General features: G+C 41.6%; 1 protein-coding gene across 1 annotated transcript; it reads right to left on the bottom strand.

Annotated features, from left to right (window-relative positions):
- Positions 1-1,126: 1,126 nt before the first annotated feature.
- On the bottom strand, positions 1,127-26,028 carry TNFSF11 (TNF superfamily member 11). Its single transcript, XM_054005288.1, has 5 exons — positions 25,798-26,028; positions 19,163-19,330; positions 9,582-9,630; positions 9,402-9,500; positions 1,127-2,928 (listed from the first exon to the last, which is right to left on the bottom strand). Exons 1-5 carry the CDS (start codon positions 26,023-26,025, stop codon positions 2,507-2,509), a joined length of 966 nt encoding a protein of 321 aa, XP_053861263.1. The 5' UTR covers positions 26,026-26,028; the 3' UTR covers positions 1,127-2,506.
- Between the last annotated feature and the right edge of the window lie 1,929 nt (positions 26,029-27,957).

Genomic DNA, 27,957 nt, shown 5'->3' with positions numbered 1-27,957 from the left:
ATTGCCCAGTCACAGCTCCATGGTGCAGCTGGCACTGCACTCTCCACAGAACACAGAAGAATTTGAATTAGGGCCCCTACAGCACTGCCCTCTGATTGGGCTGCAAGCGGCCACCCAGGGACACAATAGTGCCCCACAGCCTGTCCCAGCTGCAGCAGCCTTGCGCTGGGGAGCATGGCTCAGATTCTGCCTGTGCAGGCCATTGAAAAGCATCTGGCAATCCAGATTTGGCCCACAGCCCTCTTATTAACTACCCCTGCCCTGTGCTATTACCAACTAGGGAACTCCTCCTTACTCATTCTGGACCACACCCTTCTTCATAGAGTTTAGCCAACTGAGGATACCAATGCCCAGATCATGAGACAGTACCTCGGCTCTGCAGTCTTACTGCCACCACCACATGCAAATGTCCATTTCCCCCCCCCTCAGAATAGAGGAGGAAGACCCACTGCTGGGTCCTAGCCTGAGAGGGAGGGTGTGTGATGGTGAACTAAGGGTTAATGAGCAACTCTGAGCCTGAAGGACTTGCCTAGCTGTACCTGTTGAGCATGCTCACAGTGGAGGCTGAGCTCAAAAGGGAGCAGCTCAGCTCAGTCTCTAGGCAGACAGAGCAGGAGAGCAGTCATGTGCTAAAAGCTCCAGCAGACACGCCACTGGGGCTAAATGTGGCCAGGACCAGGCTCCACCACCAAGCTGCCACAGGCCCTTTGCCCATGAGGGACAGGAATGATGGACCACAACTGACTGATTGCTCTCCAGAGTGTTTTCCTCTGAGGGATGCTGGGGAAATTCAGATGCAGACCAGTGGCACTAATGGAGGAACTGAAGCCACAATAGGAAGTGACCCAGGGATAGGCAGAGGAGTGTCTGCCCCGCCGGAGGCACTCTTGAACTATTACTCTCAGGGCCCTGAGTTGGAAACCAGTGGAGCAGGGAGGGCTTGGGTTCCTCTACCCTCAGCCACTGCCACTTGCCAGGTTCAGACTTCAATCACTCACAGAAGCACAAAAATGAAAGAGGGGGAAAAAATAAACCACACAGTTTTTCTTTAGAAATGTATTTTGTAACAAAATATTAACATTCAAAAGAAATGTGTATTGTACAATATAAAATAATTGCTACTGAATTCAGCTTGGTTGCTTCAGTAAATAAACCTCTGAGGAGGTGTAAAAACATGTTTGGTATTATACAAAAATTCTACTACAGGATTTACAATTTGCTGTAGGAAAAAATGCATGTTCAATAATTACATAAATACTCTTGACAGATTTCTATGTCCCATTATGTACTCTTTTTACCTTCCCGGTTTGGAAGAGATCTGGTGACCAACCTTCTGGTCTAATTATTCATGACAGTTTGATTTTCTATAATACTGAAAAGTTTAACAGAAATCTATTAAGTTAAAAAGAAAGAATATATTACATTTGCTAATTGCAAACAATCTTTTAGCTGCAATTTTCCCATTGGGATTAACAAAGTGCACCAGTTAAACATACATTAAAAACAGTTTAAAAACATTAAATATACAACAGCAAGAGATTTTAAATATTTTGTATCAAACACTATAGGACAAATATAATTTACAATTTTTTTGCACAAAACATTACATCTGAAATATAACTTTAGATATTACAGACTATAAAAATACATATTTTGCCTCTTAAAAAAGTATTCGCAGGTTCTGGCACAATGTAACAGTTCAAAGGAATTTAACACTTCAGATTTCTTCATATGTAATTGGATGTGCAATGATAGTTAATCAGACTTGCAATTAGTCATCTATAACTGCAAGTAAACTGTAAAGTCAGATCCCCTAAAAGAGCCCTTTCTAAATAATCCAAATGTAGTACCTGATTAGCTACAACACATATGGTGTGAATAGGGGTCATTCCTGTAAGGACTGACCACTCTAGCCCCAATTCAACAAAAAGCAAGCAAGCACATGCTTCACTTTAAGTATCTGCATAGCCCCACTCGCTTAAATGGGACTAGTTACATACTTAAGTTTACAACAAACTCAATTATTTTGCTTGATCAGGGACAGAGCACTCAGCACCTTGTAAGACTGAGCCCTTAATGAATTCTATGGCCACATTCTGCTCCATCCCATATTTACACTGAAGTCAATAGGGTAACAGCATGTCAGTCAGGGTGGAATTTAGAACTAGCAGTTCAAAGACGCAAGAACATCAGGCCAGATTTGGATTTCAGTTACAGTGTAAAATCAGTGGAGCCAGTAGAGTTACACAGGTATGAAACTGGTGTAAGATCAGAATCAGGCCCATTGTGTAATTTTACCCTAATATGTTTTTCTGGGGATCCCTCTGAAGCAATCCTAGGGCAAAATTCAACCTGAAGAGTTATATTCTGCCTACAGTTACTGCAACTGGGCCCTAAAGAATTTTTTCAATCATGTCTCCCAGTAGTCTCTGGCCCAGCTATATAACCATCAAACTTAAAAAAAGTCCTAAAAAAATACATATTAATTTACAAGCAATATCAAGACTCAGTCTAGATCCCTTACTTTAAATGCCCCAAAATAAGTTGCTTCTTGAGATGAATCCAGTAATGATGGGTTTGATACCTGGATACTTATTACTTCTCCAGACTTTAGTTTAAAAAATCCTCCTATGTTTACAGAATAAAAATGAAATTCTGAATTTCCTGACCAATATTTGGTGCTTCCTCCCTTCATTAGGACATCAGAGCGTCTTATTTTAAGGTTTGTTTTACTCATGTACACCATCAGCTGAAGCCCTCTTCTAGTTAGGTCTCCTGAAGTTTCATGGTGTCTAAAACAAATGTTGGCATACAAGTAGTAAAACCCATCTTGATTGACTATTAGTTTTCCATCACGGAAGGTCATATTCGATAAGTTTGCCTGCCCTTTGTCATGATGCCAGGATGTAAGGTTCACTTTGCGTGTGCCTAGGGAAAAAGGTTAGCAGAACGTTACTTTTGTTCACAAACATTTTCTACAAAGTTAAAAGAGATAGAGAACTTATTCCATGCTCTCCCCTCCCCCTTTCCTGTTCTCATGCTGCAAAGCACCTCTGAAGAAAGTCCACAATGAATTTGTACTTTCAGGTACAAAGTTTCTCCCTCCTTCACCTCTGCCTTTTACCTTGCTAAATAAATCTACTTCTTGAGACGCCTGCACTGCCCCCATGACTAATAATTTCCGTCTCTCCTCAGCTGAGTTTCTCAAAATATCTTGAAAGCCAAAACAGATGTTCTCTGAACAACCGGCTTTCTCTGCCCCTCCCAGTCTTCCCTTCCTCTTTCTAATTTCAGAGAGATTTCTCGTGGTATCCAAACTAATCCCAAATCCTGACTTTTCTTGTTCCATGCCTTATAAGAACACAAGGCCATACCAGGTCAGACCAAAGGTCCATCTAGCCCAGTATCCTGTCTACCGACAGTGGCCAATGCCAGGTGCCCCAGAGGGAGTGAACCTAACAGGCAATGATCAAGTGATCTCTCTCCTGCCATCCATCTCCACCCTCTGACAGACAGAGGCTAGGGACACCATTCCTTACCCGTCCTGGCTAATAGCCATTAATGGATTTAACCACCATGAATTTATCCAGTTCTCTTTTAAACTCTGTTATAGTCCTAGCCTTCACAACCTCCTCAGGTAAGGAGTTCCACAAGTTGACTGTGCGCTGCATGAAGAAGAACTTCCTTTCATTTGTTTTAAACCTGCTGCCTATTAATTTAATGACCCCTAGTTCTTGTATTATGGGAATAAGTAAATAACTTTTCCTTATCCACTTTCTCCACATCACTCATGATTTTATATACTTCTATCATATCCCCCTTTAGTCTCCTCTTTTCCAAGCTGAAGAGTCCTAGCCTCTTTAATCTCTCATCTGGGACCCGTTCCAAACCCTTAATCATTTTAGTTGCCCTTTTCTGAACCTTTTCTAGTGCCAGTATATCTTTTTTTGATATGAGGAGACCACATCTGTACGCCGTATTCGAGATGAGGGCAGACCATCAATTTATATAAGGGCAATAATATATTCTCAGTCTTATTCTCTATCCCCTTTTTAATGATTCCTAACATCCTGTTTGCTTTTTTGACCACCTCTGCACACTGCGTGGACATTTTCAGAGAACTATCCACGATGACTCCAAGATCTTTTTCCTGACTTCTTGTAGCTAAATTAGCCCCCATCATATTGTATGTATAGTTGGGGTTATTTTTTCCAATGTGCATTACTTTACATTTATCCGCATTAAATTTCATTTGCCTTTTGTTGCCCAATCACTTAGTTTTGTGAGATCTTTCTGAAGTTCTTCACAGTCTGCTTTGGACTTAACTATCTTTAGCAGTTTAGAATCATCTGCAAACTTTGCCACCACACTGTTTACCCCTTTCTCCAGATCATTTATGAATAAGTTGAATAGAATCGGTCTGAGGACTGACCCTTGGGGAACACCACTAGTTACCCCTCTCCATTCTGAGAATTTACCATTAATTCCTACCTTTTGTTCCCAGTCTTTTAACCAGTTCTCAATCCATGAAAGGACCTTCCCTTTTATCCCATGGCAGATTAATTTACATAAGAGCCTTTGGTGAGGAACCTTGTCAAAGGCTTTCTGGAAATCTAAGTACACTATGTCCACTGGATCCCCCTTGTCCACATGTTTGTTGACCCCTTCAAAGAACTCTAATAGATTAGTAAGACACGATTTCCCTTTACAGAAACCACGTTGACTATTGCTCAACAGTTTATGTTTTTCTACACGTCTGACAATTTTATTCTTAACTATTGTTTCGACTAATTTGCCCAGTACAGACGTTAGACTTACCGGTCTGTAATTGCTGAGATCACCTCTAGAGCCCTTTTTAAATATTGGTGTTTTACATTAGCTAACTTCCAGTATTGGGTACAGAAGCAGAGTTATCTTCTTCCTCACCCGTATGGTCAACCTTTCTCTATTCTAGGACCTCTTCTTCAGCTTTTTTTTGGACCGGTAGCTACTACCTATCTCCCTCAATCCTTTGTCTCCGAACAGTGGCCACTCCCTGAAAGACTGAAACCCCGAGCCCTGGCAGGCGCACCCCAGCTCTTGAACTTTTGACAGTAAGTTTGGCCACCGCATCCTAGAATGTGCTTTCCTACATACACGGTCTCAACTTTTTCCTCCAACTCCCCTAAAGTCTGCTTGCCATCTCTCCACTCCATTAAAGCCACTATAAAGTCACCAATGGCCTCTTCCTGGCCAAGTCTATGGTCCTCCTGTCTGTTCTTAATCTCTCAGCTGATTTTGACATTGTCAATGACTCCCAGCCACCTATGTTTGCTGCTCTACCTGCACTTGCTTAACTTTATGCTTATCTATTTCTCCTACTAATCCAGATAGGTGGAGGCATAAATAATACATCTGTGTAACACACTGCATGGGCTGGCAGTAAATTTCTGTATACAATTCAAGGTCTAGTTAACAATTAACAGACAGTGAGCTCCTTGGTGAAGGGATTTTTTTTATTTTAAAAAGCCACGCATACTTACAGCACTTAATAAATAAAAAATGGTTACCACCTACAAAGCCCTACTGTCCTGCCAACCAGCCGTCTCCAATGACCTCTCCCTCTGACCCACTAGTGTCCCATATGAACACAGGCAACTGTTCCAAAGCTGAGGTTCACAGGAACCATTCTCCAAACCAGGGCCCTATTAGTGGTACTGCAGTAGCACCAGAAGGCTACAGTAAGGCTCCTTTGTTTGCACAGTGCCTCGTACATGTAGTTAAAAAAGACCGTCCCTGCCCAGAAAAGCTTATCTTGGTCAATACGATGCAAAGGGTGGATGAAACAAAAATGGGTGGAGGATGGAGGGAGGGAAAGATATACAAATATGTTTTTACGTGGACTATGTGTAGACCTGCCTAATTTAATCAGCTGGTAATGTGTGTGTCAAATCACATAGGAGAGGGGGAGAGATTTCCTCTTTGCCAATGGAATTCACTACTATTGGAAATACACATAAACCTAAGGTTGGGCCTATTCATAAACTGGTGAAAGATGAACCTTTTGTCCCGACTTATCAATTTTCTTATTTGGCTTACTAGTCTTCTTCATCGATGCATTTTAACATTGTGGGCAACATGGGATATTAGCTCCTTGTATATAAAGTGTCTACCATGTAAACTCAGCCAGATTATGGTGTTGGGAACCATATGAATGTTTGTAATAAATAGACTACAGTATCTGAAAACTAAGTCTGGAAAGTTCAGTAGTAGGTTCCCTTTCTCCCCTGCATGATAGCTTCATATTTCTTCCACATTTAATTTATTGGGCACAGCAAATTTCATAGAAACACAGGCAATAAAAAGTAAACATGGTTTTAGCTTGCGATAAAGGAAAACTTAAAAAAAAATCAACGTAACTGTGCATTTTTGCTATAGCATAACCATGTATATTGTACTTGAGGTACATAAGATAAGCAAGTGGGAAAATACTCCAAATCCTTATGTAACAGAAAAGCCTTTACATACAAAATTATCTGCTTATAGGCTTAACTCAAAGCTTGAATGAATACAAGACTCTAGGGTACGGCTTAGTCACATAGACTTGGTGATTCATACATCATTCTAGCTCTGTAATAACTGTACAGGAACAAGATCCTTATATTTCTAGGTGGTCCAATTAGTGGAGCTCTCAGGCCAAGAGTTTCAAGAGGGCTCGAATTCTGGGGTCCTCAACTTGAGATACCTTTAAAGGATCCAATTTAAGAGGGTGAGTATTCAGCACTGTGTGAAAATTAGGCCCTTTTAAGTTCCCATATTGGGGACCCACAAACTAAGGCACCCAAAATCCTTGCTCCCCCATTCCTCCCATGGAGGCTGATATACTTGGGAATCAAACAGGATACAATGGAAGGTGAATAATTTAGGGGTGTTAATAGAGGTGATCAAGGTCATAAGTTATTCCAAAGTGGTTATAGGTAAATATAGGTTGTTTAAATTGTGTGTAAACTGGCAGATTCTGGGTACGGCTTTTGTGCATACCTGGAAGCTGCCACCTTAACAGTTAAGGAACCTCAATGCTTTGTAAGGGTGATTTTAAAAAATCATGAGGGAATAGTTGATAGCATGGAAGGAATTTTTGGAATAGTTTTAGGGGGTATCATTCTGGTGATCCCATTGGATGCTAGGTTCCCATTTACAAATACAATGAGATGTGTCAGATGTAGTTGGACTTAGAACATATGACTGAAGGACTTGGTGTGCCCAGAGATGGCCTGAGGATAGGTTAGAAAAGTATACTGAGAGATCTGTTTTTGGACTTTCTTCCAGTATTGGTAGCAGTCACCACTGAGGTGAAGAATTTAGTAACCAATAGGTTCATTTTTGGTGGGACAACCTGGCAGGGGTCCACCGAATTAACAGAGTCTGCAAGGTTGCCATGTGCAATGCAGCTAAAGACATCTGTGTTGTGTTGAAAAATATTCTGATGTTCAAAGAACATGTTCCCAGTATTGACAATAGTATGGATTCACGGAGTTAGCAGCATTCACCAAAGACCCATTGCCAGTGATTTATTTTTTCTAGAGCCATGGCTCCTAACATTGCTAGGACTGACAGAAAGTTACATTGCCTCACTGACATTCAGCATCCATTTCAGGTGACTAGATATACAGAGTTGTTCGTACACAACGGACTGGCAGCATCCACCACACCAGGTAATCTCCCTGGCCTGTCATTTCATTGCAGGCTGGTGAGATTTGCTGATCTGTTAGAGGATTCTTGGTCAAGCAGCTCTGGGAAGGCTGGTCCAAATGTGAAGGATGAATAGAAGATGCCAGGCAACAGATAACTATACAGATCTTTTAGGTCAGTTGAGGCTTTGCCTCCAGAGTATGTTCGTGGTGGCGAAGAGGCATTGCTCTAAGCATTCGTAGTGTTTAGTGTTGGCCAGGTCATGCCTGGGAAACCAAGGGACAGTTCCAGACATGAACTGGACTGGCAGAGGGGCAGGTGAAAAGGGTCGAAGGCTGAACAAGCAGAAGTGGAGAGCCATAACAGCTAAGAGAATGCCCAGATGAACAAGTATGTCCAATGAAAGCCATAGAAACATTTGTGGCCCTGCACCGAGCCAGATTTTGTATTGCACATGGCAATGGCAGCTACCTTACCAGATATCCATGTGCTGCAATATTGAGAAAGGTTTTAGTCTGTGTATAAGGTGCAGTCCAGCAAACTTTGGCATGCATTCCTTTATGACCTGTGCAGCAACATTTGAGGCATTTGATTATCTGAAAGATCCAGGTGGCTGGACTCTTGTGATTGAAATGTTCTAGCCTATGCCTTCCCTACAATGGGAACAAGGGCAGATGTCTGGATTTGCATTGAGCCCACAAGAGGGAAGGAAAACAGCAGGCAAGTCACAGATGGGTTTTCAGAGCAGAGTTGTCAGTCTCTGATGATTTAGGAGGAGCAGCAGCATGTTGTAGGCCAAGCGCATGCCTCTTCTGTGCTCCCTGATGGGCAAATTATCTAGGTCTTGAATATTCACTGAAGGGAAAATGATCTTGGGTTTTAGATGGGGGTGGATTTGAGACTCGGGAGCTAACAGGAACATCAGCCAGAGTACCCAGCTGTTGCTGGTCGCCAACCATGGTTGTACTGAAATGCTCACAAGGTGGGTATGACTGGAGCAATCAACCCTGCTTCTGTGGATTGGGCCTGGAAGAGTGTGAACCAAAAGGTCACCAGAGTCTTTGTGAACACTGATGGCACAGAGATCACACGCAGAAGATTCAGGGGTGGCATTCCTGAGCATTACAGGGAAAATGGGCATGTTTATCAGACACAGAGACTGATGTGGTTGGGAGAACTTACAGACTGGATTGATGGGAGGCAGGTACCCGGCAGTGTGGTGTGGGCAAGCTATCTGCTGGCACCACTATATCTGAGGTCTAGTGCAAGTGAGAGGCTCAAAGAGGCCAGTTCCCAGGAGTAAACATAATAGCCAGAATGGTGGCCCCAATTAGCCTGGAGGAGGAAGGGGAGACCTTAAGCCTTCACAGACTGAGGTGCCCTTCATGTGTACCCTCATTCCCCCTTGAGAAGAAAAGCAAGAAAATCCAGAGGAGTGCTGAGTTCTAAGGATTAGATTCAAACCTGGATATTGGCACAGAGGCTATTTAGCATCACACTACACTCCAATGTCTGGTATTTGGGTGTGGGGGATAAGACCTCCATTCAAGTTAACAAAATAACAGCCTTCCAATTTAAAATCCATCCCTTCGTTTGTATTTCATTCTCCTGCTAGTCCTGATCATCAGCCACTTTTGAAAGTCTTCGTCCCAGGGCTTTATGGATTGTTCAAAACTGTGTAATGCAGCCAAAATAGTCTTACAGAAATATTGGATTAAAAGTGAACTTACCAACTGGAATATTTTTATCATCAATAATGAGATGTGCAAAGGGCTGCTTCTCAGGTTTTTCTCTCTTGGACAGATCAAACCATGGTGCTTCCATTATAGCTAGAGATAAAAGAAGTTACATTAACTCAAAAGAAACAAATTTAGTAGGATTTCAAATACTTATTATAAGCCACTTATTACCTTTTCCTGATCTTGGTGGCTCTCTTCCAGCAATGATGCGCTGTATCTCCTAAAATGAAAAAGAGATATTACTCTATACTGTCATGTCCTGAATAATGTACTGTACTGCAGATTATGTAATGTAATCCAATAAATTATGTTGAAATAATTTTTCAGCACTGTGTATTTAGGTGTCTGGAATATATGTTTTCAACCTTCCAGGATGTAAAACGTGACCACAAGGGTCAACTTACAAGAATCAGCTCCTTTCTATAATGGGAGCACTATGTCCAATATTTCCAAAAAAGGAAAACAGGAATGATGGTGTTTATAATTACTTCACAATATCTTCGACTATACAATTATCAGGGGTACTGTCTGAAAACTGAAGATCATGCTGAAAGGATGGCTACAACCTTCTGATGTCACTGTGCTTAGGGTAAATGCATTTATTTAAGTGTAAATGGTCAGAACAACATAGTATTGAGCGAAGTAAATATTTCTCACACTGAATATTGTGCAATATGGAGTAATTTAGATACCTGGGGCCAGACTGTGCCATACAGGGGCAGCATGCAGTCACATTCACAAGAATTCAGGGAGGCCGAGCATGTTGACTGCATCACCCTTTATGGGTGCTTAGGAGGCTTGAGAGAGTTCTCTCCTTCACAACCAGCCATTTACGGGGGCTGTTGCAGAAGGACAATGATGCTTCTTCCTTTGGGATGGGGCTTGTGCCCTAGAGATCAGCAGGCAGCTGTCCCTGCACACAAATGAGTGAAGGGATTGCAAGTGTGCCTGGCCCTTTGTAGAGTATGCAAGAATGAGATGGGTAAGGCACCTTGCACATTCATACAAGGCCCAAGCACAGCCTGGACAAGTGTTAATTAAAACTGTAAGTGAATTTCAATGTTAATGAAAAGAAGCTATATATTGGTAGAGCCAGGCATAGCAAAACCAAGAGATATTTAAGCTGTCACATATGCACCTCTGCTCCTGAACAGTCACTCCCCAACATTCCAGTCCTGATCTACTTCTGTCCGGATCTTTTTTGCAAGTAGAGACTGAAATTGTAACTTTAATGAGTGGAAGCAGTGTTTTGTGGGTAAGCCACAAAACTGGGACTCAGGAGTTCCAGGTACAGTTCCCAGCTCTGCCCCAGACTTCGCAAACTTGGGCAAGTCAAACTCTCAGTGCCTCAGATCCCCATCTAAAACGGGGGTAAAACTTTCCTTCTCCTACCGCATGTCTTGTGTAATTATATGGCATACTCTTTGGGGCAGAGATTGTCATACTGGTTTTGTACAGTGCCTAGCCCAAAGGAACTCCAACCTTAGCTGACCTCCAGATAGTATGATAATACAAATAAATAATAATCAGAGGTTTTATGATGCAGACATCATAATCAATCCCTTATCTCAGATTTTTCAACGTGTCCCTGTTTTCTGTAGGTTTATCCTTTAGTCTAAATTCTTTGGGACAGGGACTATCAAAATAAATGAACCAAGTGCATTTTGTAATGCATTATTATTTCTTTTACTGTTTGTTCTCTTGCCAATTCTCAATATTATTTGCAACAGATCTCCTAGATATTCATCTAAATTTGCAATAATCTATTGTATTCTGAATTACTGCCATCTTGTGGAGTTTGATATGTAACACCAATTCTAAATATCAAGGAAATGTTGCTTTTATGTAACTTTGTAACCACAATTAAATGAAGGTGCTCTGTGTGTGTAGATATCTGCTGAAAGGGGAAAGTAAGCATAGTTCAGTAGGCGTCTATATGCTAAACCAAAATGGAAAGCCACAGCAGCATGAAAGTCATAGTATGACTATCAAAGTAAAGTAGCTCTGCTGAAATGCTGATGAGTTTATAGATAAGATACTTTCTGCTGTACAGCTGAGCAAAGAAGCAGATGAATTTTATTTTTGTTGAAGTTGCAAAGTGTTCCCTCCCCAATGTTGGTGGGAAAATTGCAATTCAGCCCCCTTCCCCTCACTGGTTCTTCTGCTTTCATGCCAGTTATTAGAATACATGGGTCAGCACAAGCTGCGGTTTAGTCACACAGAAGACTGGACTCAAGCAAAGATCTACTGCGCCAACATGAACTACAGCGCCAATTTTTTATCCACCCACACAGACCTTGTTACCTCACTTGAAGGGGTAAGAGCAACAACAGTGGGCACTAAATATTCCTTTGTGCCAATAGCTACAAGGTCCCTGAAGAGGACATGCCACCATGAGGGGGAAGATCTAGAGAGCATAATGATGGACAGGCCCCCTGCGAGGACGCCCTTTATTTCAGAGCATCCATGAGATTAGTACCCTTTGGTTCCAGCCCCGACCCACCCATCCCCCGGCCAGCCCCCATCCTCATTCCCTAGAGGGGATAATCCCTTCTTTATTGTGTTGCTTCAGAGCCATGGAAGTATTTGCTTGGTAATTTTCCCATTCTGTGTAATTTGGGGACATGATTATTTAGTCCTAGATTTGTTTGAAGGGATTCGTTAACTGTCCAGTTGTTTAGGAAGTATATTTACTGCAAATTACATCCTTCTTGAGAGACCACACAAAGACTAATTGCTTTCATTGTACAGCGAACTATAGTAAAGCACTCATGAAGTTGCACTCTTCTACAATCCCAGCAGTGGTTTCAGGGGTATCTGACACAGGAGACTAATCCCTTTTTGGCACAATGCCAGTCAGGGATCATCTACCCAAGTGATATTCAGTGTGGTTCATGAGCCGCAAGTGGCTCTTAAATGTGTCTCCTGCAAATGTTTGCAGCACATGGTATTAAAACACTGTGATTTAATAATTAACCAATCTAAGTTAACAACCTATCAGTATGCTTCTACTATATTAACCAATTGTAGTTAATAAAATACTTGATCAGTCATTTTGCGGCGAGATTCTCTTATAATATATATATATATATATATATATATATATATATATATATATATAAAAATAAAAGAGAGAGCTCGATCAGGGGTTGGCAACCTCTGGCACGCGGCTCGCAGGTGAGGGATGTGCTGGCCATGGCTTCCTGCCACCCCCACTGGCCTGGGATGGCAAACCGCGGCCAGTGGGAGCCACAATCGGACGAACCTGCCAACGTGGCAGGTGAACAAACTGGCCCGGCCTGCCAGGGTGCTTACCCTGGCGAGCCGCATGCCAGAGGTTGCCGACCCCTGATATGGATAATAAAAATTAAAAGAAATATTTCCCATCATACTGTTTAAATATGACTATATAGTACTACAGTAAATGAAACAATGAATTCACACAATTGTGGGTCATTTGGGTAACATTGATCTCTAATTTGGTTCCAGAACCACTGAGATCTGAGTATCACTGATGTACCCTGTCACAGATGTATTCACTTTATGATTCTACCTCACTAACATTTACAGAAAACCGAGTACAATTAGGATTTGCACAAAGTAGGAATAGAACACAGCTAACACCCCAAATTACTCCCAGTTATAGGTTAATTTTCAGGTCATAGTCACATACTTCAGTCTTACTCTGTATACTTAAACCCGGATATAAGCAATGTTCTAAATCTTAAGAGTTTATTATAATTTCTTTTTAAAACTACAATGCACCATATTTTGATTTTTGCAGGCAGTCACAGTCACCTATTCAAACAAACTTTCTAAGGCCCTGATCCTTCAAACGCTGACCCACGTCTACATTTTCAATGGGCCTACTCACAGTAGTAAAATTAAACATGTGCATGTTTCTAGGATTGGGTTTACTATAATCATGTAGTAACCACCACAATGATAGGCCAGAAATTCAACTCAGACTGCTCTACAACAAGTATTAAATTCCCCCAAAATCTTCAGTGCTAACCAGGCAAGCATTTAAAAACCAAATGAATCTGCAGTTTAGTGAATTTTTTAACATGTGATGCATTTACAAAGGTCTTATTTTCATAAAACAGAAAAAAGCCTTTGCTGAGACTATCCTGGTATATTATGAATTTTTTTTTCACTTTATTTTATTTATTAAACAGAACGTCTATTTCAATAAAGGTCCCCTTGGGTTTTCACACAACCCAGCAGAAAAACATCACAGCAGAACAGCAATTTTAGCTTTTATAAAAGCAGGCTGTTTTAAGGGGTTTACATCCAGTTTGCGAGTCTAACATTTCACAAGCCATTAAGGGGTAGGGTGTTTTATATTCCTGGAGAGTTGGGAATTCTACTTACCAAAGGGATGCAACACTTTACTTCTGGTAGGTAGCTAGGTATCAGACCTAAAATTACAAGTAAAACTTTCAAAAGCACCTAACTGACATAGGAGCCTAAGTCTAATTGTACTTATGAAATTGTACTATTTGTATCTAATATTACTATTTTTAGAAAGCTATTTTAAATTAATTTATTAATTCTAGAGCTTAGTATAATTTTATTCTCTTAGGCTTTGTGCAATTTCCCTTCCTGCAGTCTCGAACAAAGGGATGTAAATATGTTTGAAAAAGCCTCCAGGCTTTTGAAACCTAAGTGGACCCTTTTGACATTCAGCTATATTACAGTAATCCCTTATGGTGCTATCTTTAATGCTACTACCTCTGCTCATTTAAAACTAATTGATACCAGGAAGAGATTCTGATCATCTTGCAGGAAATTCAGCGGTTTGAAGAATTCTCCAGAAGCTACATTAAAGACACCAATCCTGTAACTCTTAATATCAGTATTCCCAGTATCTGTTACAGAAGAGGTTGCAGGATCACGATCACAAATATTGGACAACTTGTAACTCTGAAACCTTGCCTCTGAAGCACTTTGTTAATAACCACATGTGCTTAGAATGTTTGTTAAGCACATAGAAGTCTTTATAAGGGCCATCCTGGAGGTCTAGCAGTAAAGTGTTTTGTTGCCATGCGGGAGACTAGTTTAGGCCTGAAGCTGCCAGGGTCCAGGAGCACTGCCAAAAATATGTTACTTCATAGATTGACCCCAGCTATGTGTTTGTCGTTCTCTCTTTACTGCCAGACTTATGGTAGTCTTTTTAAAAAGTGTGGTCACTGTGTTTGGACCGCCAAAGGGCTTTTAGGGTTACATGAAAGAAAAAAAGCAGCCAAGCCAAGCCATGCAACCACAAACAAGAAAATTACGGTATATTACTTGTCTACCTAAAGCTGAGACCATGTTCTGATCTCAGCTACATCAGTGTAAATCTAAAGTAACTCCACTGATGACGACAAAGTTACTCCAGATGTGCACAGGTACTTGAGATCAGAATCTGGTCTGTGATGAGGAAACACCACATTAAGGATGAACAACCCCGTAATACATTATTGATACTTGTAAAACAATAATAGTTTAAATGTGCTGCCCCTGAACATGCTGCTCTCTAAGCAACATTTCCATCACCCAAAAACGTGTCAAATAATATCGGCATAAATATTAGATTTAGTTAGAAAATGCTTTAATGAGGTTTTTTTTGTTTGTTTTTTTTTAAAAAAGGGGGAAATGTTTTGGGCCCCATCCTGCAATGGAACACCCAATGACTTTAGTGGGAGCACTAAAATACTTCCAGATTAGTCCCTGTTGTGGATGTAAAGACTAATCTATACATATGCAAGGAACATATGCAGATACGTACCAGTGCACAAAAAACTAGAAAATGCAGCCTGCTACATAGAAAATGAAACTGATTAGTCTATTTTCATTGGACAAACTGAATGAAGTGCAAAAAGTAAAAAATCATAAATGACAAGAAGTTAATTAGATTTTAAAGTGTTGCATTTCAGTAACTTATTGTATAATTAGTATTGCAAATAAGGAAGTGTATATTTTAAAAACATACATGTAGTAATATTCTGATAGGAAAGCAACGCTTTCCCATGTTCCCGGTATGCCCCTTACACCAGGGGCTAGAACAAAGAGAGATCCAGCCAATTTCCAGCCACTTTGCATTGTCGGAGCAGTGAAGATCGAGATGGTGCCAGCCACAGAATCTGACCCATGATTTTTACCTTGACATTGGCCCTTTAACAGCTGGGATGTAGGCTCATTCAGCTGAAGAGATGCACATGAGGCTAAGTTAGCATTTATTTTTCTTATTTTGGACTTACCTCCCTCAGTGTCAACACATAGGGCCAAATGAACTAGGATGCAGATCTGGTTACCCAGTGTCTTATATATACACATTCTCTTTTACCGTGTTCAAATAAATTCAAAATCAGATTATTTTGGTGAGAGAAATTTTACTCTTCTCTTAAACTAATAGCCATCAACCAAAATAAACATCAGTCAGGATGACAGGACATGCAGCTTCCACTAAAGCCAACGCCTTTGTTGATTAACCAGCAGTGGATGACCAGCAGATAGTGCTTCCCATTCACTTACTGAAACTACACACTCCATCCACAGAGCTCCCTGGAAGAGTACTGCACACAGAATACAAATACGCACACTTGCCATTAACTCCTTTTTCTCCCCTCTAAAGTATATGGTGGATGATTTCAGCAAATATTAGGAGAACCCCAACAGTTGAGTAGGGTTACCATATTTCAACAATCAAAAAAGAGGACAGGAGGAGCCCTGCCCTAGCCCCGCCCCTGTCCTGCCCTAGCCCTGCCCCTTCCACTCCCTCCCACTTCCTGCCCCCTCAGAACCCCCAACCCTCCCCCCCACACCTTGTTCCCTGACTGCCCCCTCCTGGGACCCCTGCCCCTAACTGCCCCCCAGGACTCCACCCCCTACCTAAGCCTCCCTGCTCCTTGTCCCCTGACTGCCCCCTCCTGAGACCCCCCCCACATCCTAACTGGCCCCCTAGGACTCTACCCCCTACCTGTCCCCTGACTGCCCCAACCCTTATCCACACCCCCACCCCCAGACAGACCCCTGGGACTCCCACACCCCATCCAACCACTCCCCACCCCCTGACAGCCCCCCCCCCAAACTCCCAACCCATCTAAACCCCTCTGCTCCCTGTCCCCTGACTGCTCCGATCCCTCTCCCCACTCCTGCCCCGACAGCCCCCCCAGAACTCCCAAACACCCCCCCTGCTCCTTGTCCCCTGACTGCCCCCTCCTGGGACCCCTGCTCCTAACTGCCCTCCAGAACCCCACCCCCTACCTTAGCCTCCCTGTGCCTTGTCCCCTAACTGCCCCCTCCTGAGACCTCCCCCACCTGTACTCTGCCCAAAACCTTACACCCCCAACCCCCAGACAGCCCCCCCCGAACTCCTGACCCATCCAACCCTCCCCCCTGCTCCCTGTCTCTTGACTACCCCCCCCCAGAACCTCCCTGCTGCTTCTCTGACCCCCAGCCCCCTTACTGTGCTGCAGAGCAGCACGCTCGGCAGCGGGGGAGGGGAGCAGGGTCGGAGCTCCAGACTGCCGGAGGCCGAGCCGACGGCCAGCGATCTGTGAATGCAGGGCGGGGGGAGGGAGGGAGGGAGAGGAGGGGAGTGGTCTCAAGTTGCAGGAGAGAGGAGGGGGGAAGTGAAGGAAGAGCTTTGGCTGCCAGAGCCCCCTGCGAGTGGCACCATCCGGCCGGCTGCCCTGTAAGCCCCACACGCTCTGCATGGGGGGGGGGGGGGGGAGGAGTCCGGACATTGACAAATTCCCCCCGGACGCTATTTTTAACTGAAAAAAGCCGGACATGTCTGGGGGAATCCGGACGAATGGTAACCCTACAGTTGAGTCCAAATTTTCCTGACAGTCTTTGAAGGAGACAGGCTGGATGGAAGAAAGGGGCAAAATATCTGAAATCTTAGGAATGTACAGGAGTTCATATAACTGAGGGAGTTAATATAATTATCCTCAGACAAAAATAGTCTGTACCATTCATGTAACCTATGGTATAATCCATGGTACAGATGAAGGCAGCAAAGAAGTAATGGACCAAGGGATTCTGACACATGAGACTATTATAAAACAAAAGTCAAGGATTTAGCATTCTCAGCAATGTAATAATTCTTTATTAGATGGCAATTAGGTTGAAATAGCACAAAATACTCATATGAATGTGCTAGGAGATCAAAAGCATAAATTGCCCCTAGGAACCTGGGTGATTGTGACAGGTACACCAAATTTGTCCAGTTTCCCCTCTCCCCCCACATCCCCATTATGGCTAATGACTTTATCTGACTAATTTCCCTGTTCGGGCTTGTCTACCCTAGCACTTCACAGTGCTGCAACTTTCTCCCTCAGGAGTGTGAAAAAAAAAAAAACACCCGCCTGAGCACTGCAAGTTTCAGCGTTGTAAAGTGCCAGTGTAGACAGTGCACCAGCTCCGGGATCCATGCTCCCAGCACTGGTAGCTACGCCCCTCGTGGAGGTGGGTTTTTTTTAGAGCACTGGGAGAGCTCTCTCCCAGCGCTGTGTCGCGACTACACAAACCACATTAAAGTGCTGACGTGGCAGTGAAGATGTGCCCTTAGTGTTTGGGAGTAAGCTGTAACTCTGAAATGCCAAGCAGGAGCTACTTAGTTATCATGCTAATCAAGACTTCCTTATTACATTGTTCAGACTCATTAACACAAAGGATCTGCTAATGGGTATGTGTGCAACTCCATGTGTACCATGCAACTGTTGTAAAATTATATTAAAAGGTGTGTTGTCTAGTTTTAGCCCCTTTCTACCAGATACATAGGCTTTGTCTACACTGGAAACTGAACAAAACTTTTGCTGTTGAGGTGTGAAAAAAACGCACCCCCAAACGTAGCGGCACAGCTGTGTCACTAAAAGGTACGTAGGGTAGACATAACCATATTCTCAGCTACCGTAAAGTAAGAGGACTGCTATGTATCTTGAATTATTTCAAACTATCTTGTGTTGGTCCTCATTATCCTACTATCCCACTGCTGTAAGATTATCCTGCACTCTGCTCAGTGGTGTCAGCTCCCTCACTGGGCCTACAGAGTTCTTATTCTCCCTCAGGAGGAACGGTCCCCACACAACAGAGAGAACTGGTATGTGGGAGACAGTTCTCTGTGCAAAGAACAGGAGTAGTTCTCTCTCACACATGGGGGAGTGTCACTCCTGGAATCCCACTCCATGCACGGAGGGCAAAGGGGGGAAAAAGGAGAGATGTATTTTGCTTGCCCACCACCTTCCCTCTGCTTGGGAATCTTGTTTGGCAAAAGAATGATGTCCCATCCGACTCACCAGGGACACAATCAGGAAGATTGGAGGGGGGGAAAAAAAAAAAAAAAGATACTCTAACTCTCTCAAAACCAAAATGCTGATAAGTCTATACAAATACTGGGATAAATTACTACCATTTGGACTAGCCTGAGTGACAAATTGGCCAATCAACTAACCACAAACATTGTTTTTCCTCCTAGTGTGAATCCAAACTTTCTCCTCTTTAAACAAAATAAATAAAAAGAGAAAAATGCTAGTCAAAGCACCATTAGTCTGCATACAGACATGGTGAACCACTACCAAGGGGTTCATGAACAAATGCAACAAAATACCAAAGATGTTAAAGATTACAGTGCAACCACTAGTTCTATGTGAAGTAATAGGAAACAGGTTTTTTCCCCCCTAAAAACCTCTCTCTCTCTCTCTCTAGGTTTTCAGAAGCTCACGTAAGTTTAAATATTAGTTTAATTCTCAGGGTGCACTCACCTTCTGCATAACTCCTTGGAAAGCCTGTTTTATTCTCCAGCATGATTCGGAGATTAATTTTGCTTCCTGATTTTCCAGTGTTGTCTCTTGCAAATCTGTGCTTTCTTGAAGTCTTAAAAGTGCCGTGAAACAGCGAGTGTCTTCTTTTGTAATTCTGTTAGGGTCCATCTGAAATAGATTTAAGAACATCCATAATCTAAGTTTGTCCAATAGTCCTTAACTCTATATAACCAAAAGGTACACTTGTAAGCCACTCAATGCAATGTCATACTAATCTTACCTCTTACTGCTATAAAATATATTCTCAACACACAAAACTTCTATTCACGCAAAATAAGTAAATGGTAAGCAAAAACATAGATGTCTTATATTAAAGTAAAATCATACCAGATAAACTCATAAGGACTTTCAGATATAGTAGGAGCCATGAAAAAAGTTTCTTTTAATCAGCAAAGCATAATGCATATTAAGTGCTGGACTTAGAGTTATTTTAACTTACTCATCCTTTTTTCCCCAAATTTCCTAAGGATATATAGCTGTAGGACATGGGATAACAGGACAAAGTATTTCCATGAAATCTTAAAAGGGACTCTATATTTTGCCTGTGCAGCAAATGGAACAGAGATCATGAAAATTAATAAGTTTGGAATGAATCAAACAAATGATCAGTAAATTTGGAACCTGATCACATGAAGAATGATCTCACGCCAACTGTAACCACTGGGTAATTACATAAAAAATGGATTAATCAAGCTTAGAAGACTCCAGTACATGGATCAGTGTCTTTATGTCAAACAGCTTTAAAAGATGAACAACGTTCTGTAGTGGTAAAGTCAATTTTCTCTCTGCTTGGTCTGTGACAAGGAAAAACTGCCTTCAACTCTGGACACCACACTACATGATATTTATTGACAAACTGAAGCAGTTCAGGACAGCACTGCAAAAATTATCAGTAGCTTTGAGGCATTTATAAGGAAAGATGTTAAATAAATATAAGCATGGCTAGGTGATAACCAAGTGTGTGGAGAAAACGTAATAGCATACAAATACTTGAAGGGTGAAAACCTCATGAAGGGAGAGGAATTACTGAACATGGTACAAGGAGGTTATAACAACTAGAAATGCAATGAAATGAACAAAGAGAAAACTTAGGCCAAATATCAGGGAAAACATCTCAATAGCCAGACATACTGGTCTGTGGAACAGCCACCTGAGGGATGTGGTAGAAGCCCAATACTTGGAACTTTCAAACTCAGCTAGAAAACCCACTATAAAATGTACCATGGAGAATACTCCTTCATTAGCAGAGGGATGGACTGAAGATTTAAAAAGTCCTGTTAGGCTCTAACTTCTGTGATTGAATCAAATATGTTAAGATTTAGAAGCACAGGCTTAGAATCTATTGCCATCCAATTTGAAGCAGCTCTTTTTCTACATTATTTTCAAGAGTGACTGGAATTTAAAATATTGCAAGCACTGTGTCTCAGAGTTGAATCATAAAACCATTTATTTCACATACTGAAGAAAAGAAAATAAAGCAGCCTTCTCTCAGGAGCCCAAGCAAAAATAAATATGTCTCATTTGTACTCAAGACGACAGAACACAGGGCCATGCAAATGTAATGTGTGATCAATGGAAAGCATGTTAAAGAAAGTATTGAACTTAATGAAATACCAGAGGTAAGGTTAGCGGATACAGAATTGCTAGCCAAAAAAACCCAAATGAATTCCTTTATATGCATTCTAAAGCATGAGAATGAAAAAGATTCAAGCTAGCCTAAAATAAAAAAACAAAACTTCTGATCAAGAGTGAATTTTAGAACACAGTGATCACCATTTAAAACAAATTAATATTTACTAATAGATGCCAAACTGCAGTGAATAATAAATGTAGGCTGGAATTATCAAAGGAATCTGAGGGATTAGGGCTATTCACTAGGAGTTGGGTTTCTAATTCATGTAGCCCCCCCCTTGAAATTCTTATCTACAATATAGTAACTTCAAGTATATGTTTACTTTTCAGTGGCAACCACTACTGCCAAGAGGTTACTACTGCAGTTTTTAATGTAATCAAAATAAAACCTTCTGAAAAAAAGCTGACATGGGTGTTGTAACACAAACAGAAGATCAAACTTTGTAGGGGCCAGAGCCAGTATACAGCAAGTCAAGTTCATCTGCAGCATAGCTTCAAAGACATCATCAATAGGCAATAAATCATGTGCATCAAATGGAACGTTGCTTGAACAAGATCAGCAGTGGATTGTATTAAAGTATTTATCTGGATTAGCTCTAATTTAGTACCTCATTTACTAAATGCTATTGGACAATACCCTGGAGAACATCTTTATGAATATAGTTAGAAAGGTTGATGGGGATATACTGTGAAATTTATGTGATTACTGATGGCTCTGAAAAGATGTGCAGGATTAGTTTAAATAATTCTGGTGAAGTTAGAAAACTATAGGGCTTCAGAGAGAACATTTGATTTGTGGTGGTCAGTTAACCTAGTTGATTGCTGCAGTCTTTCAAGGGATACTCACCCACCCACTGCCATTCCCATACTGTTTTTATTATTTTTGAAAATTAGCTTGCCTGAGTAAAATTCTAAACAGAAGTTTATAGGAATCCACAATATTAATCAGAGGAACATTATAAAAGTTAGTCACCAAATTCCCATAGCATCAAATAGACATTACACACAGTTGTGGGACGGGGGAGAGAAAGAGAGAGATAGAGCTGCAGGCAAGACTTTTTTTAGGAAAGGCATTGGGAATTAATCACACACATACAATCAAAATCAAATATCAAAATAGTTTCCAAGAAGTCTGTTGATATTCAGGTCAAAAGAACGCCATTACAATATTTTCAGTATTATTTTCTATCCTGTTACATATTTTAACAGTTAGCTTGCCCCCCCCCCCTTTTTTTTTTTTTACACTATCACTGCACAATGAGTGGAGGTTTTCATTAAGCTCTCCACAGTATCAAATTGTCACTTTTTGTAAGCGGTTACACAATGTAGAATCTACAAACATGTATGAATAGTTCATACTTTTTCTTCTGATATACATTACCATGCATTTGTCAAGACTAAACTTCACCTGCCAATATGTGGCCCATCATTCTAGTATATTATGCCCCTCTGAAGTGCCTCAGTCTTTTCCAGTTTTGATTAACCTACATATTATCTCATTGGTAAAGTCTGTCACCCTACTGAATCTCCCTCACCCCCACAGAGTCCAAAGGAATACATTTATTTATAGAGCTGGTAAAAAATGGTTAAGTTTGTTTCATTAAAAAATTCAAGTTTTCTGGAAAAAAATGAAAACTTCATTTTGGACTCCTTCTCTCCCCTCTTCTTGTGACCAAAAGGAAGAGAGGGGAAAGGGAGAGAAAGGGGAAGAAACAAAACCCAAAACATTTTCCATGAAAATTGGAAAAAGTTTTAGTTCTATAATTGAAAAAATCCAAACACTTTCAAAAAAACATTTTTTATTTCCAAAGATGTCAGTTTCATTGAAAAAGGTTTTAAATAAAATATTTCAATCAGCTTTGTTCATTAAACATCTTCCCTTGTAATGGAACCATCATTAACCTTTTCTGACATTGAAAACTGACCATTTATTCCTGCTGTTGTTCTGCCTTTTAGCCAGCTTCCAATTTATCAAAGAACTTCGCCTCTCACTTTATCACTACTTGCTTTCCCTAACAGCCTCTTCTGTGGCACTTTCAAAAAGGCTTTTTGAAAGTTCAAATAAATTACACAAGCCAGTTCTCATTTATCCACTAGTTGGTTGGCTTACTCACAGAATAGTAACAGAAATCTGAAAAACTTGGTATATGAAAAAAGCTTGTGAAATGGTCTTGTGTTAAAAGGTATATTTTTCCAAATGTTCAGTACAGCCTTTCTAATTCACACTTGGTTAATCCACACACCACTACCAGCTGAGTAGCTCAGCATCTTTGAGAAGAGTGCTCTGAAGACTCCTACTGCTACCCTGTCATTACCTTAACAAAATATATTAAAAGGTGCGTAAGTATACTATGAAGTACATCAGCATCATAAATAGTTTAAGCTATACTTGTCAAAAGTCATGCTCCAATTCACAGTGAAGTCAATGGAAGTCTTTTCATTGATCTCATGGAGTTGAATCAGGCTCTGCATGATTAAGTGCATTTTGTCAGGCAGCATAATTTCTGTTTGTTTCCCTTTCTGACTATATCAAAATTTCTGAAAATCTGGAATAGGTTACCATTCAATAGTGTGAATTAATGATGTTCTCTTGTATTTTATGTGAACTATTCTATTTCTCCGTACAGAGAGAGATGACATTAAAAAATACTGAAGTCTCATTGCGTCTACAAATTGTAGAGAAATACTTTGTGCAAATCTAGTATCAAGTTGGGTCATTCAGATATTTTGGAACTAGTTCAGATTTACAAATAAAGGACTCAATCCTTTATTTATAAATCAATAGGAGTTTCAGATCAGTTAGAGGATCAGGTTCTAAGTGTATAATTATATTTATATTGCTGTTTTTACATTATGCAGACTAAACAATAATGTATATGCCATGGGAATAATTCTGCCCTTTGTTACACCTGTATAACCTCACAGACTTCACATTGTTTACTTCAAAAAGAGGCAAAAAAAGTCAAGGATTCTATATGACTAAATGTATTTTGTTTATTTTGACAAGTAAGTTTAGTTGCAATGACTTCATAGCATACTAATTAACATACTATTGGGTGTTTTCTATAAGTTAAGATGTCTTAATGGAGATGTTTCAATGGGTTTGTAATGGAGAGAATACTTTTTCACCCTACAAACTGAGTTACTTAGTCTAAATACATTAGTCTATTTCGCTGGCAAAAAAAACAGGTAATTCTAACCTACTTTACAATAAGTACCATAAATGAACTGTCACTCTGCTAAGGTACAGTCAATATAAGCTTGGAACAGGTCATACATATCTTTTAAAGGTAACGAATAAACACAAAGCATTTGGCAATAAATGAAAATAGAAAGGAATGAATTAGTAGGTGCGAGTAACAAATATAAACAATATTATAATAAATTTGGAACTGTCACTTGTTTTATTTCAATCACTTATTTAAATGTGCATGCATTTGTACTGCATCCAATCTGTATGTGGTCTAGATTTAGAGTATATTTTGTTGTTAATGTATCCAGTCTGTCCTGGGGCCCAAGAACAATTCTGTCTACCTAAAGTAGGACCTGAAAGAAAAATAGATTTCCACTTCTTCACTGACTTCAAATGAAAAGAAAATCACCATTTCTATGAAGACAGACTAGTGTTTGTACTATGCATATAAAAACTTCTTAACACCCTAATTAAAACTCAGATCTCCAGTTTTTGGACAGTAAAACTTATATCAGATTCTACAGCATCTTTAGTTCACCTATTCTGAACTAGTAATATCCTTTTTTTGCAAACTTGAAAGAGCCCCGTCTTTTGTTTTACCCCTGAGAAAGAGCAAGCGTCAGCCCCCCACTTCCTTTGAGAAAGTTTGCAGTACCAGGCAAAAAAAATACGTAAGTGAATCCAACCAATGCAGTGTAATTTCCAAGAACAAAAAATAATCTCTAACAGCTTAAACCACTAGAAAGCATAACACTGTAGCCTGACCCCTCCCATTCTATCTCTGTGCAGATCTAATGTGCATAGCATTGCCCAATTGAAAACATTACTTTGCCATATTTTTGTGGCCTAGTAGGGCAGTCTAATTCTCCTCTCCTGGGAAATAAGCTAACAAGTTACAGAAGGTATCTTTTCCCTTTACCAGCCATTACACACCAAGTTCCACAGTGAAGAGCAGCAGCATCAAATTCACAAGGAAGGTTGTCTCTGAAGACAATCCTGGGACAATTCTTGTAGTAGTTTGCAAGTAGTTATTCTCCAAAAGGGAGCCAATGATAACTTAAATAAAATGCAGACTTCAGCCTAGGGGCCCTATTTGTTCTGTGCAACAGGAAAACTACTATTTGTTAGGGTCATACATACATACAAACCTAGTTTAGATTTGTTCAAATTATTCTCTTTATTTTCTGAATTCTCATTTACCTGTATGTTTTTGGATGTCCTGGAAACAGTCATCATCATATTATGATGCCTATTTCTAAACTTTTCCACCCCTGGGCAAAACTACGCATCCGGGTGTAGCATACATGGACCAAGCATGGCAGATGGCCCCCTTTAATCAGCAGGACAGTGGTAAGAAACAGAAGTGGGTAAAACTAACTTGTCCTGAACTAGACTCCGTTTTCCCCTAAGTGAGAAGTGAATAAACTCAGTTTGCCCAGCTCACCCCCAGGACACGACTCCCTTGACTGGAGCCCACCTTCTTCCAACCCTCCTGCCCCGCCTCTCAGATCAAGAGCACTTGATGGAGAGTAAGCAAGAGATGTAAAGAAGCAGCCCGTGTCTCGTAACCCAACCCCTGCAGTGAGCAGATCCCCCGGGCGCTCGAGTGCACGCGCCCCTGGGTTACTCTGCAGACACTGGGGTCTGTGCACCTGACCTCCGCCTCTGCCCAGCCCGAGAGGCACCCGGCACCCACGTCCTCCCCTCCCGCCTTCTGTACCCCAGGGCTGCTCAGGCGCCGCGACGCTACCTGGGCTCTGAAGCAGAAGAACAACGCGACGCTGCAGACCACCTGCCCCAGCCCGAGCAGCACCAGCGGGACCAGCAGGGCCCTGGCGGAGGCTAGAGGCGGCGGCGGGTGCGGATGAGGCGGCGGCACCGACTGCGGCTGCTGCTGCGAGCCCTCTTGGGGGGCGCTGCCGCCCAGCTCCTCGGAGCCGCGCAGGTACTTGGTGTAGTCTCGGCTGGCGCGCCGCATGGCGCTTCGGCAATCTCCAGGCAGCGCGGGCAGGCTCCCAGGCTAGGCAGCGCCCGGCGCCCGCGGCCGGCGGCTCTTATAACCTGGGGCCGGGCTCTTCAGCCAATCGGGCGGCAGCCACGAGGCTCGTTCTGCCCCGCCCGCCTCTCTCTTAGCACACGCCCTGGCCGCCCCGGAAAGGTGCGGGCTGAATCCTGTAGCCGTGTCCCGGCGCCGCGCTGGAGCCGCCCGCAGGTAGCGAGGCTGGCCACTGAGCGCGGCTCTACCAACAAAGCCCAGATCCAGCCCCTGGATCCTGGCCGGGCTTTCCAGTGTAGGGACCCGAGAAATAGGAAATCAGTTTAGCTGCCTTTCAACAAGTTACATCCCGACACCCCCGCTCCTTGAAGCGCAACAGCACTTGTGAAACTTTGGCCGCAAACCCAGAAACCATGCCATTAAAATAGACAGCTCTCGTTGCCACCAAAAAATAAAATGACATCAGTGCATCCTCTTGCAAGAAAACTCCAAGATGTGTAATATTGTGGCTGGATCTGGCTAAATTTTTACAGTCAAACTCAAACCCTACTTTGCCATCTAAATTTAATACATAGGCAGTTCCTCCTAGTCCACTGGAATACTGCAGATGATGCAAATCCTAATTTGTGCTGCTCACTCGGGATCCTTTCAGAAAGGATCAAATTTATCGGTTAATTTGCTATTCAAAATTATAACCTACCCCCTCCAAAACAACTCAGACATTTAAAGAGCATCCAGCTAGTATAACAATAAAATAAGAATGAACAAATAAAAACAATTTATAGTAGCTTTCCATTCCCTGAACACTGTGAAAGTTGTTATAGATTTATTAGGTTGTTACACTTTATCCAGTTTATCCACATCTATCCTAAAGTTTCGTGACCAGAATTGGACACAGGACTCTAGCTGAGGCCTTACCAGGGCGGAGTGGAGTAAGACAATTACCTCCTGTGTCTAAGGATACATCTATACTTACCTCTGGGTCCGGCGGTAAGCAATCGATCTTCTGGGATCGATTTATCGCGTCTTGTCTAGATGCGATAAATCGATCCCGGATCGATCCCGGAAGTGCTCGGCGTCGACGCCGGTACTCCTGCGAGAGGAGTACACGCAGTCGACGGGGGAGCCTGCCTGCCGCGTCTGGACCCGTGGTAAGTTTGAACTAAGGTACTTCGACTTCAGCTATGTTATTCACATAGCTGAAGTTGCGTATCTTAGTTCGAAGTGGGCGGTTAGTGTGAACCAGCCCTTACATACAACACTCCTGTTAATAAACCCCAAAATGATATTAGCCTTTTTTGCAGCTGCATCACATTGTTGACTCGTATTCAATTTGTGGTCCTCTATAACCCCCAGAACGTTTTCAGCAGTTCTCAGAGTAGCAGCCGTGTTAGTCTGTATCCGCAAAAAGAACAGGAGTACTTGTGGCACCTTAGAAACTAACAGATTTATTAGAGCATAAGCTTTCGTGGACTGTAGTCTCTAAGGTTCAGCAGTTCTGCCACCTAACTAGTTAATCCCCATTTTATACTTGTGCATTTGATTTTTCCTTCTTAAGCACACACTGTTGCCTTGTTTTTATTGAATTTCATGTTGTTGATTTAAGACCAATTTTCCAATTTGTCAAGATCATTTTGCATTCTAATCCTGTCCTCCAAAGTGCTTGCAAATTCACCCAACTTGATATCATCTGCTAATTGTATAAGTATCCTCTCTTCTCTATTATCCAAGTCATTAAAGGAACAGTCACAAGAGTGAAATGCCTGCAAGCTGCACGGAAACTTTTAAAAAACACATAATAGTAGTTCAAACTATATGTATACCCCAAATAAAAAAAACAGTAAGAGGACCCAAAAAATGCCAGCATGTCTAATCAGAGTAAAAGAGAGAGTTGAAGACAAAAGTCATCTTTTA

The sequence above is a fragment of the Malaclemys terrapin genome, chromosome 1, assembly GCF_027887155.1.
Source record: "Malaclemys terrapin pileata isolate rMalTer1 chromosome 1, rMalTer1.hap1, whole genome shotgun sequence".
NCBI lineage: Eukaryota > Metazoa > Chordata > Testudines > Emydidae > Malaclemys > Malaclemys terrapin.
Note: the sequence above shows the minus strand (reverse complement) of the source record. Positions and strands in the feature narration are given on the sequence as shown.

Coding starts and splice junctions, on each gene's coding strand:
- TNFSF11 (XM_054005288.1), bottom strand. CDS start 26,025: ATGCGGCGCGCCAGCCGAGACTACACCAAGTACCTGCGCGGCTCCGAG. Junction 19,331..25,797: donor TCTTCTGCTTCAGAGCCCAG/GTAGCGTCGCGG, acceptor AATCTATTTCAG/ATGGACCCTAACAGAATTAC. Junction 9,631..19,162: donor TCCAAGGAGTTATGCAGAAG/GTGAGTGCACCC, acceptor TTTTCATTTTAG/GAGATACAGCGCATCATTGC.